This window comes from Papilio machaon, chromosome 21 (assembly GCF_912999745.1).
Source record: "Papilio machaon chromosome 21, ilPapMach1.1, whole genome shotgun sequence".
Lineage (NCBI taxonomy): Eukaryota > Metazoa > Arthropoda > Insecta > Lepidoptera > Papilionidae > Papilio > Papilio machaon.
The window spans coordinates 2,000,677-2,017,158 of NC_060006.1; the positions used below are offsets into that span (position 1 = coordinate 2,000,677).

At 33.0% G+C, this 16,482-nt stretch overlaps 1 protein-coding gene across 1 annotated transcript; it reads right to left on the reverse strand.

Moving 5' to 3' along the window:
- Nucleotides 1–2,667: 2,667 nt before the first annotated feature.
- On the reverse strand, nt 2,668–9,122 carry LOC106711100 (gustatory receptor for sugar taste 43a). The gene is made up of 11 exons (XM_045683322.1): nt 9,071–9,122; nt 6,888–7,021; nt 6,550–6,664; nt 6,005–6,198; nt 5,569–5,716; nt 4,863–5,018; nt 4,426–4,566; nt 3,664–3,849; nt 3,222–3,331; nt 2,986–3,147; nt 2,668–2,730 (listed from the first exon to the last, which is right to left on the reverse strand). The coding sequence occupies exons 2-11, from the start codon at nt 6,927–6,929 to the stop codon at nt 2,668–2,670; spliced, it is 1,317 nt and encodes a 438-aa protein (XP_045539278.1). The 5' UTR covers nt 6,930–7,021; nt 9,071–9,122.
- Between the last annotated feature and the right edge of the window lie 7,360 nt (nt 9,123–16,482).

The window sequence follows — 16,482 nt, forward strand, 5'->3', positions numbered from 1 at the left end:
TCAAATCACAGTAGAAGAGAAAATTATGTATGGATTGTATGAAAGATGTATAAGAAGAGAGTGAAATCAGATATATAGGTAAGATATATAAAAGAGAACATATAACAGTCTCGACACTGTGTTACTTCAAAAAATACTGTTAGACATTGTTTATTTAAACATGTGTTTTAACCCTTTGACCGCCGCTGAGACATTTTTGATGTCAAATGCTTTCGGCATAAGTACATCATTATTCATTGGTTAAGTTTGCATTTCGCAAACTTACGCGTATTTTTTTTTAATAACTATGATTTGTCAAAAATCCCGCGGTGTTAGTCACGGTATAAAATGGTTGACGTATGTTTAAGCTAAAATGTATTAGAAACACTAATTTTTTTATTGTAAGGCCCTAAGTATTGAAAAGGTTAGATTAATGATCACTCATTAAATAAAAATTTAACTCTAATAGATAATATCATAGTTATATGTTATTTGGAACTATATGTGATCTTACCGTATGTTTCCATTGCTGAAACATGTGTATAAAAACATGTTGCTGTTTATTTTAAGGACGGTGATGACAAAATGTTTCAATACACTTGTTTCGTTTGTGGATATTCACGGTACAAGTACACATAACAACTTATCAGAGATATTTTAAGAATGTTTACAAAAACACGGTTAAAAATATCGGTAAATTTATGTTAATTAGGGGAAAGGACTTCTAATTCAATGCTTATAAGAAATTATATTTAATTAGAAACCTATCTAAATAACTTTATAACTCTGTAATTACAGACTTATTAAAAAACAGATATGTTTTTGTCATCAATTTAAACAATAACTTTATTACTAGAAAAAATACTGGTAGACATTGTTTAGTTAAACACGTGTTTCAACCCTTTGACCGCTGCTGATTGATATTATTGACGTTAACGTGATTCGCGCCGGTCGCATAGTCACGGTTATAAAGTTGACGTATGTTAAAGCTAAAATGAATTTGAAACACTATATTTTATGGTAAGGCACTAAATTTTTTTTAAATAAATCCATAGACAATAAATGACATTATCAGCCAGTGACATGTGTAAATATAATTTCTCATTGAATTCGAATATATCCATTATTTACTATGGACATATAAAACGACATTTTATATTTCCATATAAAAATTGTCATGCAATATTTTAACAATAATTGTGATGTTTTTATTTAATTTTCTTGGAAAATAATAAAATGAAAGCAATAAAAATGGTTTATGTTCCGTCCCAAAGCATAATAAATAAATATATAAAATATTAAGGAGAAATAAATTGTATATAATATCGAAAAGTTGTTATGTGTACAGGTAATTGGAAAGTATTAAAAAAGTATAATAGTATATAAGCGATATTCTTATATGTATATATTTTTATGTTTACCTCCTTTCTTCAGGCGTGAAGATTTTTATTGATTGAATATTGCTATTTCTTTTGTTCATATAAAACTTGTAATGTCGTTTCATTAAAAAGTAAAGATTAAAAAATCACTCCATTTTATTAGGCCTGGTGCTTTTAAAAGTATTTGTTAATATTTTTTTACAATTGACTCCCAGTAATATGAGTTCTTTTAAATTGAGGATTTAATAAATTAAATTATGTAAGTTTTAAAAAAAGCGCGCGCAATTGTTTGCCCCCCCTCCGTTGAAATAAAACCGCCATATTAAAATGTCAAATTATTAGAACAGTGTCAGCCAATCAGCTGGCTGTATTATTAACAGTGGTCAGTGTTCACTTTTATACTTTTATAACCTCCAAATTGAGCGGCCCATACAAATTCGTCGTTTAAAAGGCAGATTGTATTTAAATAAATTCTATTATTTTTATTGGTATCTCGGGAAACATTTTTCAATTGACGCTGTTTTATTGCTGGTTTTTACGAAGTCACTTTGTGTCTTCATTTTTGGGGAAAGAATGAGAAATTAAAAATGTTATATTTCTGGGGGTCAATTGTTACAACTGTTTGTACAATATTTTTTATGATGAGTTGTAAAAAAAATTATCTCCCAGGCCATATTATAGTTGTGTTAAGGTGCAAATGTTCCTATGAGTGTTAGTATTTGTCAATCGCTGTGCGTTCGTGTATAGCTGACCATTTCTATAGCATCATGTAAGTGTCATGTAAAACATTTTACTAATAACAATAACTTTTATCTTAATAAAATATACAATTTTGAGTTTTATTTTATCATTTACCTTATAAACATACATAAGATTAAATTTCATGGACGTCGCAAGGCTAAATAAAATAAACACTACCAGAGAGCCTACCTACCCCCTTTATATCTAGCCTAGATCATTGGTAGACGCCTTTGTATTTACTGTAGTGATCTAATATATAAAATTCTCGTGTCACAGTTTTCGAAACGGAACGGCTTGACCGATTCTCATGAAATTTTGTGAGCATATTCAGTAGGTCTGAGAATCGGCCAACATCTATTTTTCATAACCCCCCTCCCCATTTTTTAACTACGCGCGGACGGAGTCGCGGGCGACAGCTAGTAGGATATAAAAATGAATAAGATGCGTATCAATAGAACATTTATTAGAAAAACTTACAGATCAAGTAAATATTATTACGTAATATGTCGATTAAAAACAATAAAAAACCTTAAAATTTCATATTATCCTTACAATAATTTGTTGGTATCTAAGTGTCATATCTTTGGAACTGTATGAGGATGACTAGATAAGTTGTGACAGCGCCTAGAACCTGGAATTAATTATTCTATTAAAATTTTTACCCAGACTGTATTATATTTTTTGTATATCCTAAGGAGGGAATAGCTTCCCAGATTAGGGGCTTAAACCCCCCAGAAGCTTTAAGTCATCAGAAAGAATCAAGCGCCCCAAAATAGACTGGTCTCTTTCCCAAATTAGAATCTATTGCAGTTTCTCTAACCTAAATAATCATAGCGAGGGATTGGTTTGAATAACTTGCTAGTTTATATTTAACTAAATTACTTACGGAAGCTACTAGAGGTCTATCCAGAGTGCACATTCCCATCGGCGAGTACGTCACTGATTGGAGCATCAGTTGTCGAGCAAACACTTCCAACCGCGACGGTAGGCTGCCGTTAGATGGAGCTGATCTCATTAACTGACAGACCAGACCTTCTGTCCTCTTACCCTGATGGAAGATCTTTAATTAGCAATTTGTAAAATACTAAACTTTTTCTTTTGTTGTGTTGTGTTTCTTTTTACCTCGGTAATAGTGTAGTGACATGGTTCGACGACAACAAACATTCGCAGCATGTGAGTCGCGCACCACAGGAACTGTAGTACCAGGAAGTGGATCCTATTCGTTGATACGACTGCAATACAACGCATTATCATATCTTTAAAGTTTTTATCATATAAGATATTTCAATAATGCTTCAAAGGCACAACAGATGCACTAGTTCAACAAACGATAGATTATAAATAAATGTTGTTTTATTGTTTTAAAACTGAAAATAAAAATAGGCCGATAGGCCCCGTAAAGTTGATATAAAGTATTGAATTTTGAATAATTTAACTTCAACTATTGTATTTTTCAAAATTACTCAAACACCTTAAACTATGATAGTTAAAGGTAGAACTTTTTAACAACCACGTAATTAGGTACGCAAACTACAAAGAAGTCAATTATTTTATGTTCTCTTACTTATCTCCATAATCAAGAAGTACGGTGTGACAATCAAATGTAACAGCGTGGATATGAGTATCAATATGAGAGGCAGGCCGTAGCTGCAATCGAGGGAGTGCACGACATCACAAAGCGCGCCGTGAAGACACGCCAGCCGGCGAATTGCCTCGCACGGCGGTACCACCAGCCGAGGTTCTCCCGTTACTGTACAACGTATAAACATAATAGCCGAGTTTAAAAATGCAGATTGTTTGTAGCAGTCCGTATATAGCGCTGTTTAGAATTTTTAAAGTGCTAGTAATATCAAACTAGCCATGTGTAAATCAGCTCTGAAACGGTTCAAAAGTTCAGCCTACATAAACTTGAACTGTTGAGCTGCGGTTCACCAACTAAAATGGTAGCATTTAAATTCGAAGAGCCGCGGGCTGTCTGGTGACGAGTAATTCGCAACCCGAAACGCATATCATAACTTTATGCAGGTACAAATTGAGCTGATCTGAGATTAATTTGAGCCGGATTACCGATCTGCTTCACACATATGAACTGTGAATTGAACTGCAGATCATAAATTTTAGTTGAGTTAATCATGTCTAAATCCAAAATTATTTGGAACAGTCGCTCAAATGAAAAACGACTATTTTTAAACAGAACGTTTGTACCTTTAGTTTTATTAACAGCAATAAAACTAAACAGCAATTTTGCTCATAGTTTTTTAAAAAGAACCAGTTCTTGCAAAGTAGGTTTTGACTTACGATTTTATATCTAATAGGACTATACAACCTGTATTCCGTATGATAACGCTATGGTCGGGGTCGTGCAGCGTGTCGACGAGCAGGCTGACGTTGGCGCAGCGCCGTGCTTCGGTGCCCGCCATGCGGATAGCCAGCACGTTTAAAGGTGGCGGCTCGTACATTTTCTTTACTGCGACAAAAATTTATCAAATATATTAAAATCTTCAGAAAAATCGAACATTGATTGACTTAACAATAATATAACTGCGGAACGTTTTGATGGATTTAGATTAAATTTTGGAGAGGAATAGAACTTTGTCCGGTAGACGCTGCCATAGGCTTTATCTCTGAAAATTTAACGTTCGCGTTATATAAATCTGTTTTTCTTGTTTTTTACAAAATTAATCGATAACCGCAATCTGCGATACCGCAACTGACTCTTTTAATTCCAGTCCTTGTGTCGTTGGCTAGTTAGCTAATAATTACCAGGAGCGGAAACAATTTTGGCAGTGAGTGCGAGTGCGTTGTTGACAGCTTGGAATCTCGCCCGCACGGAGAGCGCAGTGAAGGCGAACTGCAGCTCCAGGATCATAGCCACGTACCACAGCACGTAAAAACCTATATAATTTATCACCACGCTCCCTGCAACATGAAGTCCCACTACATTTAGTATTAGCACAGTCTAGTGTTTGATATGGACCTTCTCGTTTTTATATATTTCCTGCGTTTTTCACGTTATTACTGTATGTTCTTACGGATGGAAAACATCGTAAGGAAACTTGCCTGAGAATAAATTCAAAGAATGGCAATGGGCAATCATCACGGTTAAGACTGATTATACCAGCATGGTTAAATGCTAGTCATTCCCAATTTAGGGTAGGCTCGAGCTTTTCGATGGAATATAATATGTAAGCAAAACAGGGGGTTCCGTATTTCTTGTTTTAGACTTAGACATGCAGGGTAGACTTTATTTTAACCAATTTTTTCATTAACTAATATAGAAAACGGCTAAAACACTCACGTACATTTGTCCGGTGTCGGCACCGACTAGTTTTGAGCCCATTGGGGGCCCTGTTTTAGCCGTTTTCTATATTAGTTAATGATTATGTCTCACGAAAGTTTGAATAATTTAATTTTTTATTTATTTTGAACTTCAGATGAATATATATAAACACTTCTAAATTGAACTTACACTGTCTTTGGAACTTGGTAGCTTGCAGCGCGTAGAAACAGAAGTCGTCAGCGATGAGAATTGAGAAGAATATGAGAATGGCGAGAAGGATAGCACACAGTTTGCGCTCCGTTACGCGCGAGTACTGCGCTCCGATGCTGTGGTCCACCTATAAGCGACCACGCTTTTGCTTTACCAATCGTACACGTTTCCTATTTAGTACAAAGTAATAATGTAATTTTCAAAATACTATGATTTTGTACATTAAATTTACGTCATCGGTTAGAAAAGAAATACACATGATGTTTTAGTTCCTCTCTTTCCTTGTGATGTTTTGTATTTTTTTTCAGAATACCTCTCATACCCTTCGAGACCCACGTGATTAATGGATGATCCCTATTGTGCTGAGACTTGCTATATAGAGAGCATTAAAAAGATGTTTGGTAGTGTATCTTACAGATGCGATACTCTCGCAGAATTTGAGCATGTTCCGCATGCGACGGGGTGCGCCGTAGACACCGGCGCCGGCGGTCACAGCGACGACCAGCACGTCGCACGCGGACACGACCTGCGACATGCGCGACGACATGCGTACTGACACCTCTACGCCCGCCGACATCTCCGCCACCAGCCCGGAGATTGTTGATATCACTGCAACACCATACATATGTCAGACTTTAACATGTCCGATGTTAACAGTGTTAAACGCCAGCAACAACATCTGTTGAACAAATTGGCCGTCTCGCCCGATGCAGTACACAGAAGACAGCGTCAAGTGGAAGCCATTCCGCGTTTTGTCTGATGACTGTGGTACCGGAGATCTAATTTTAGTGCTTATTCCCATTCCATTAAATGCAGCGTTTGTAGAAACGGGTATAGGCTGACATACTGAGGTAGTATCAAGCTCAAATGTCCCGCTATGCTACTTGGCTTTATGACCTGCATCATAGTGTATTGTAATATTAATTTTGATGATTTTATCATGCTTAGATAATCGCTTACCTAAAATTGTAACTAGTATATATCCATATATGCACATAGCGTTTGAAATGGAGACAGTGAATCCATTACAGCGTGACTCGAAACGCAATGGAGCCAGGCCAAAGAAACTGGATACCTGAAACCATTTACAATTACAAAATATAGCAATTCGATGATCTTTGGGAACGATCAATCAGACTTACAATAGTCCTATGATTTTGGTCCTTTAAGGATGTTTCCGATCCCTTCTTGTGAACGCATTTTTGGTTCATTTTGCGATATTCAAAGATGCGTTCACCATGGTAGACCAAGGCATCAACCTCAAACATACATATATGACCTGATGAGTTTTTCCTCACCCTGAGAATGATGGCGTGCGCGCCTCCAACGACACAGTGCATGACTCTGGTGTCACCCCCGCCCGCAGCTGCACCCCCGCCACCAACTCCGGCCGCAGCGCCCGCCTCGTGCGCCACCTTACCTGGCTCCACACCTACAAAATTACCACTAATAATAACAAAGATTAACTACACTCCGAGAATATGAATCGTATGACAGAGCCTACATAATACTCGTAAAAGATACCAAGAACTTCAACTCACTACAACTACGCGTATTAAACTCATAATACCCGCAAAGGAAACGGAACAGACGGAATATAAACGTCGCGATTTGATTTGCAAAATGCTAAATTGTTTGTCCAAAAAGCTACTAGACCAATTGTGTGCCTCATTAACAGTATTGGTCGCCTATTCGTCGAAATTAGAACATATTTAATAATAAGAGTTTTTATTTAAATTTCTGACGCATTATACACTTTTTCACATTAACTGTAACCCTATAACTGTGTCTTTCGCGTTCATTCGATCGGTACTGTACAATACTGAAAAAGGGGGTACAAAGTTTTTAATTCAGATATTAATCTTACTTATTATTTAATATTACAAATGTGAAAGTTTTGATGTTTGTTAGAAGATATCTCCAGAACGCATCAACGGATCTTGCATAGATTTGGCATAGATGTAGAACATAAGTTACTTAACAAGCTTTATAATGATAATGCTGTAATCGAAATTTAAAAGAGAAAAATAAATACTCACCTTCATTCATTATAAGTAGGAAAATTATAAATTACACTTTGAATTTGTTTATAAATTTTAAGTCTCTGTACATATATAATTCTGGTTTACATTATGCCAGTAAAGATGGACAGTAGCACTTAAAATCATTGCTGGCATACAACTCTCATATCATAAACTCTAACTTGCGCCAGTGACGTAAAATAGTCCGTGCCAGGTCAACGCTACTGTCCTACTTTACTGGCATAATGTAAATCAGGCAAAAATTTCGTTGATAATGAAATATTTAGCGTGGGTTTCTGAGACCAAGTTTAAAACATATCTGTTTTGTCAAAGATAATGACAGATATGACGATATGTTTTATACAGAGATGTTGGTGTCAGAAATCAACGGTTAATGTGATTTTACACCGTAAATGTTTTCAATTCACTGCTATATAATGTAACGTTGGGTGTTCATTGCCAAAACTCTTGTATAAAATAATTTTTCATTGCAAGATTTCTCTTTGAATAAACAAAGAAAACAATAGGTTTAAATTACGACTACACATATGTGTTTTGACAAGAAACTATAACATTACGATTTTCATTACAAAACTTATATCAAACTTTGTTATTTACACTGCACGGAATGGTAAACTTTAATAATGTATTTTTAATTAATAATTTTGATGAATTTTAGTTAACATAGCCTTTCAGAGGCAACCTTTCGCGATTTAGACACGGACATACTGTTATCCCACGGGTATGAAGCGAGCTTATTTAGCTGTCGATCGACTAACTATCGATCATAGTTATAGCAAAACTTTAATTGCCTATCGCTTGGAAAACACTTCATAATACGGTGCACTTTTACAACCCAATATTATGAACGTGATGTACTCCTGGTATATTCTAAGTATACTACGCATATAAATGTTACCATCGATTTCTTTCGAGTTGAATTAATTGTTGTTATTATTTTGTTTAAAATGTAATTTTCTATTTGTAAAGATTCGGCTGAGAAATTGACGCGCGTGTCTTATGCTTGGTCGTAGAAATAACGGCTATGTTATTTTTCGGAGTTTCATTGAGTCATTAAAAAAAATTCTAGACATTTGGTTCCAAGGTCGTAATCGATACATATTTATATGAAGAAGTAATTGTCACGAATTTTCAAATATTGATATGGATATCCACTGCCAGAACTCTCGTAAAAATTATATTCTATTAGATGTCGCCCGCGACTTAAAAAACAATACTTTATAAGTAGCGTAGGTCTTGTTTCTCACTATGTTCTACATCTGTGCCATATTTCATCAAGATCCGTTAAGCTTAAGTCCTTCCGGAGAGACCTTCTAACAAACCATATTTGAAAAAGCCTTGTTTATTAGTGCTCGAGGCATTTTATATTAGAAATTCAGAAACTGAACGAAAAACAGAATGCTAAAGCAGTGGGAATCCTTGGTTAGATAACATTGTACCTGCTGTAAACAACACATCAATTAGCGGCAGATGTTTCGCCGCTGAATCATAATTGACATATTTATCTGTTGAGCTGCGAAATTGCCACAAATTCTTGAAAGGACGTAATTATTTGAAGTTACAGAACATTATGATTGGCGTAAAATATGTTTTGTGACACAAATATATTTTTTCATTGACAATAAGAAAGATAAAAAAGGATACAATAGATAAAAAGATCGTAGATGGATAATTTATAAGATTGATATAGTGTCTTTCAGAATGTATAAAGAAAAAACTTGTCGCACTGACATAAAATCAAAGTACTTATATCGTGATTTTTCAAGTGCTCTTCATAACTTAATCCTTACAACCAACACCTTAATTACATTTTGATACGTTTTTAAGGTATATTAGTATGTTTCAAAAACAACTTTTGAATCACCTTGTAGTATTAGTAAAAGTAAATAATACAATAATCAGTATTTGTTAAAACTTACCCAAACTACATTGAATATGTTAAGCTAATGTTCATTTAAATATCAACAACGTCACGTGTATTTCAACGGAGTATGAAAACAAACTGCCATTTGATAGACACTTTATGAATAAAGTAGTTTCTGTATTGATACAAATTGTATAGATAAAATTTAGGGCGTACCACGCGGAGACGATAGCGTCTCTACTACTAAGGTATACTCGTAGCTTTGAAAGATTGTGTTCATTTTCGTTGTTCTGCGTCATTTGTTTATTACACATATTTCGAGAAACAAATTTATATTTAAACATGCAATATCTATTACTTTACTTAAAAATATTGTAGTTATGTATAATTATTTTTAACTCAGTAAATTCTTTTTAATACAATCGCTACTAAATAGTTTATTGTTATAGATTAATGAGAATTGTTCATATACTATTGATTTGATCGTTTTGAAGACTACCATACCAAACAAGACACCTAAGACTTAATGTAATACAGTAATAACTAGGCTGAAAACTAGGCATCCTCTAATTAACTAGAAACCCGTTTAAAATTAGGCATGTAAATTGCATCACTATCTGGTAATGAGAATGTGTTGCTTATATTAACACTAATTGTCATTTGTTCCAATTGCATTGCATATTTAAAAAAAAGAAAGACAATTTGAAATGTCGTCTTTGAACAAAGCAGTTTCATGTTAGGCAGTAACCTCTGTTAGCAACGAATATGTTTCTTTTTACTTTACATCTTTGTTTAATTGTAAAAATAGTTGCTTACACAATTCATCCAGTCGATGTAAAAATACGTGACAATGATTTGCAAAAGACAATAACAGAAATATATTTAAACGATGAAGAAAATATAATATCCAAGGAGTCTTTAAAGAATGATGAAGATGATATAATTACTATTTTACGGACAACAGTTGCAGATGTAAGAAATGAAAATAACAGTTTAAACAATTTTGAATGTAAATATCTAAATAAAAATAATTTAAGAAGTAAACGGCAGACAAGTCCTGAAGGAAACGCTCAGGTATTGATTGGTACATTTCAAGCGATACTAAGACCTTTGAAAGCAGGTACTGAAGGTAAATCTGGCAATGTTTAAAATGTTATATTAATTTCGTATTAAAATAAATGTTTCAAGCAATATGTTTGATGTTTTATTTCATATAAGTAGATGGTTAGATGGTATGCTTATAGCTATGTTTGAACTAGTCGCTTTATCTCTTGTCGCTTTTTTATTATTGAGGTGTAAAAATGAATATTAAAAGAAATATCGGAACCCCCGATAAGCACAATGAACAGGCTTGATCGATGAATACATCAAATAGGCTTAAAATTGCAATATTAAGAGTGTAATTTGAATAGAGCTGTGTAATTATAGTCAGCTTTCTAATAATGAAAGAATAGATACTACTTTTTTAAACTATAAGAAAGTTCCTTTTTTTTAAAACGAAAAACATACAAAATACATAAAATAAATTTATTTTATAAGCAATTTTCAAGGGAAATTAAAACAGTACTGGAAATACACAATATTTATTAAAACAAAACAAAATAAAATTTTAAGTACATAAAATTTTAACAAATAGAGAATAAAATTGGATATACATTAAAAATTAGTTCAGACATTTTTGAAATCTACATGAAGCATTAGTTAAACCAAATGGCTAACTGATCTTATGTTGGTCACTGAATTCATATCCTGGTTGTTGGAGTAAAGTAACGTTTAAAAAGATTTAATATTACTCATTATATTCTTCTAGTAGTTTTTCTACTAATAAAGTCATTTCAATTATTTTTTCTGCTGTAAGCCGAATAACATTTATTTTTGTTGAATTATCGTCACTTCTTGATCTAATATCTGTTTCATTTAATACTTTGTCGTTGGGAATAATTTCTAAATCGTCTTTTGTTGGATAAAGACAACACTCAATTCTTTAAAAAAACAAGTTTGTTAATCTATGGTGCTTCCTTCTTGTGCAAGTGTCAAGATAAGTACACGGTATAAAATATGTAAAAGTTTTGTTAAATTAAAATAAACGTTCTTTTCAAATTATACAAGTGTTTCTATGGCAATCCACTTCCACTGTTCAAGAAAACATACTCTGCGAACAGGTTATGGGCCCAGAATACTGGATTGCAATAGATACAATAGCGCGGTAAAGCGTGGTCAAAAGAACGAGCCGGGTAAACGGTATATAAAATGGAAGCTACTTCAGAAAACCAAAATATATTGCTATTGGAAGGATTGACAAATTGGATGTCTTGGAAATTTCAAATTCGTGTTATATTACAAGCACAAGGATTATTTGGTGTTGTAAACGGATCAGATATAAATGACGGAAAAGATGAAAAATGGCTGACACGAGACGCAAAGGCACAATCTATAATTGTAACAAGACTGAGCAACAAAAATATTTTACAAGTGTCGAATTGTGAAACTGCTCAACAAATATGGGAAAAGTTGTGTTCAATATATGAATCAAAATCAGACACGTCATTACATATTTTGCAACAAAAATTTTTTGAAATTCAATATATAAAAAATGAAGAAATATCATTATATATAGCAAAGTTAGAAGAATTGGCAAATAGAATAAATCAAGCAGGTGGAAAAATACCTGAATCTATGCTCATCACTAAAATTATTAGTTCTTTGCCAGAAAATTTTAGACATTTCATTTCAGCTTGGGATTCAGTTCCCATGGCAGACAGAAAATTATCTGAATTAATATCAAGATTGATGCTAGAAGAGCAACGCAACAATGATTATGAGAAGAAAATGGCTTTATCTACACAATCAAGAAACAGTGAAAGAAAATGTTTTAAATGTCAACAAGTCGGACACTATAAAAAAGACTGTAAGAAAAACATGATCAATCTAAACAGTGCTAAAAATTATAAACAGTGTAAAATATGTAAGAAGTTTAATCATAAAGAAAAAGACTGTTGGTTCAGAAATAAAAAGAATTATTACCAAAAAGATGACAATATAAGAAGTAATACAAATGCATTCATTACCTCGGCAATAAACTTTTCATGTGCAAACAATTTTCAAGAGACATACTGGGTGTTGGACAGTGGTGCCTCAGAACATATGTGCAAGAATAAAAATATGTTTGTAAACTATAAAACTTTATCAGTGCCAAAAGAAGTCATAATTGGTGATGGTTCAATCATAAAAGCTCTTGGTCAAGGTGAAATACACTTAAGCGCTTACAATGGAAAACAGTGGATACCTACAATTTTACACAATGTTTTATTTATACCAGAAATAAAAGTTAACCTATTTTCATCATCGGCAGCAATGGATAAAGGTTATAAAATGATGTGTGATCAAAAGAAATGCACTTTTATAAAAGATAATTTAATTAAAGCAATTGCATACAGAAAAGGTAAAATGTTTTTAATGAATTTTAAATATGAATCAGATATCGCAATGGTTGGTAAATCAAATAGTGGACTCGCTGAGTGGCATTCGAAGTTAGGTCACCAAAATATTGAGCATGTGAAGACCATTCTGAAACAAAACAATATTGAATATAAAGAAGGTGATTCAGAAATATGCATATCATGTTTACAAGGCAAACAACATAAGCTACCATTTAATAAAAGTGACACAAGAGGTGAAAAACCAGGAGATTTAATACACATGGACATATGTGGACCAATGGAGTGTGAATCACTGGGAGGTGCAAAATATTTCCTTTTACTAATTGATGATTACTCAAAATATAGAAGAATATATTTTTTACGAAATAAAAATGAAACAGCAGAGCATATTAGAAACTATATAAGTGAGAGTAAAAATATGACAGGACACAATATTAAAGTTATGCGAAGTGACAACGGGAAAGAATTTGTCAATAAAATTGTAGAAAAGTTACTAGATTCTAAAGGTATAAGACATGAGAAAAGTATTCCATATCTTCAAGAACAAAATGGTTGCGCAGAACGTGAGATACGCACAATTGTAGAATCTGCAAGATCTATGTTAGCAGAAAGTCGTCTTGGAAAAGAATTTTGGGCGGAAGCAGTAAATACCGCAACATACATATTGAACCGAACAGGAAAAAGTAGAATAAAAGACAAAACTCCTTATGAATTATGGTATAAAACATCAAAATATAATATAACTAACCTATACAGTTTTGGAGTGGATGTCGCAGTTCATATACCAGATCAAAAGAGATTAAAATGGGATTACAAATCAGAATTCGGTAAATTTGTTGGTTATGGAGAAACAAGCAAAGGTTATAGAGTATACTTACCGAAGAAAAATGATGTAGAATTAAAAAGAGAAATTGTAGTAATTAAAAAGAAGTATCAGACACATGATAATAAAAATAAAGAAAAATATGTACAAAAAGAAGACTTACCTGTAGATGACCCTGAAGAAGAGGAACAGGAGGATGATAATATTAACTCATTCAATGAAGAAGGTCCAATCCAATCTGAAACAGAAGAAGAAAACACAGATTGTGAATTATATGACATACCGGAAACAAATGAAATAAATTTACCTGAAACAGAAAATATCTTACCTGAGGAAGAAGTTAAATCACAAAAAAGAAAAACTCAACCACCGAAATGGATGGAAGATTATGAAACAAACCTTTTTTGTCTAGGCGGAGAGCCAATATCATATGAAGATGCGATGGCTGGTCCTGAAAAAGTAAAGTGGGCAGAGGCCATAAAAAAGGAAATGACTCAACTGGAAGAAAATAAAACCTGGGAAGAGGTGGAAAATATACCTAAAGAGGAAGATGTAATTAGTAGCAAATGGGTTTTTAATATAAAAGAAAAAAAATTGAATTGATTGTTGAGGGGGTGTGTTGGATAAAGACAACACTCAATTCTTTAAAAAAACAAGTTTGTTAATCTATGGTGCTTCCTTCTTGTGCAAGTGTCAAGATAAGTACACGGTATAAAATATGTAAAAGTTTTGTTAAATTAAAATAAACGTTCTTTTCAAATTATACAAGTGTTTCTATGGCAATCCACTTCCACTGTTCAAGAAAACATACTCTGCGAACATCTTTATTAAAATAATTGTTGATATTAGATAAATTAGAGTCTTGATTAGTTGATTTATGACGCTGTAAAATTTCATCGTAGATTGTACCAGAGTTCCTTTTTACAATAACATCCTTATTTGCTACGGGCATATAATTGGTATGTTTACGAGTATTTGAATTAAAGACAGAAGAATTTGATTGTTGGGATACTCTTTTGTTGTCATTAAATGTAATGATTTCTTTATGCTTTGTTTTGTGAACATCATTTTTAATATTATTAGTATCGTATATTCTAGGACTTTCCATAGTAAACATTTTAATATCATCTTTTTCTAATATTTGCGGTTTATATTGTAAAATATCTATGAGATGCTCGAGAAGAACTGGTACCGTTTTAAATATATTACTGTATTGATCGCGATTGTTGACTGTTCTTTCGGTGAGATCTGTAAACGTATGATTAAGGTTTACTCCAATTATTGTTTAGAAATTTAATTCATCATTTTGAAAATTATTCACTTACAGTTGGTTTCTGAGATCAAAATATTTCACAATTCCTATCATTATATTTGATAGAACAAATATAACAATATGCTTTAAACGGTGATTTTGATTTCAGAAACCCACGGTTCATTTTATGAGCACACTTAACACTAGTCGGGATTGTGAACATTTTGTTGTTTGTTTTTACTCATCGTAATAGGATAGTTGTCATCAAATGAAGCCGTTTAAGTTAAATTAGGCGGCAGTATAATAGTTGAAATCTGTGGTTGCCTTTGTTTAAATTCTTTACAATATTGTACTTTTTACTCAATGTTTCTACATTATATGTAATATTATCAATCTACCCATTAAACCAATATTCTTATAATTTCCTAAACTATAACGATTAAATACTTTTAGAGTAAGTTTTTGTACAAAATTGATGTAAATCCTAACTTACCACTTGCATAAACAATCGCGAATTGAAATATTAAGAAATATGTATATTTCATTTTGTAAACTGTAGCTAGGACGTCCTCAATGTTTATGATGACTTAACTAACAAAGTACGGTCTACTTTCGTTATCCTCACAGGAAAGAGAACTTGTAACATGAATCTATCTTATCTCTATATATATAAAAGAAAGTCGTGTTAGTTACACTATTTATAACTCAAGAACGGCTGAATCGATTTGACTGAAAATTGGTGGGCAGGTAGCTTAGGACCAGGAAACGGACATAGGATAGTTTTTACCCCGTTTTCTATTTTTTTATTCTGCGCGGACGTAGTCGCGGGTATAAGCTAGTAGTAAGATAAAGAATGGAAACATTTATCATTATTAGTCAAATAACTTTACAATTGAAGGCGTTTATTCTTGAACTTATTCTTTTGAAGCCGAATTACGAAGGGAAATACTTTGACTGTATTTTTTACATTGTAGTTTTAACATCCGTGCACTTTTCAACGGCTTTATAAATAGATTAGATCAACTACAAAAATAACTACAACCTTTGTTTATATGAGTATAGAGCAGTGATTCTCAACCTTTTTTTGTTGCGGCACATATTTAACGATTTCAAAATTTGGCGGCACACAAAGAAAAAGATAAAAATTATTTACTTACTACAACACACTGCATAAATAGTTTATGAACTGTATAAAATTAATTGTATCTATATGACATTTCTAGACGCTAATTGTTTTTTTTTAACTATTTTTCTGCCATTGTTCTTTTATGCGAAGAAATACAGACACAGTGTGCGTGTGCAGCAAGTCAGCACATAAGCTCGGGATTCCCCGTGAGATGTGTACACAGCGCACGTGTTCAATCACAGTAGCATTTAGTACAGTGCTTAATTAATTAAGAAACGGCTTAACTCACGTTTGATCGTCCGGTGACGGCACCAATAACCATAATAATTATGATGTCTCACGAAAG

Coding starts and splice junctions, on each gene's coding strand:
- LOC106711100 (XM_045683322.1), bottom strand. CDS start 6,929: ATGCACTGTGTCGTTGGAGGCGCGCACGCCATCATTCTCAGG. Junction 5,019..5,568: donor TACCAAGTTCCAAAGACAGT/GTAAGTTCAATT, acceptor TTCATGTTGCAG/GGAGCGTGGTGATAAATTAT. Junction 3,148..3,221: donor GTCACTACACTATTACCGAG/GTAAAAAGAAAC, acceptor ATCTTCCATCAG/GGTAAGAGGACAGAAGGTCT.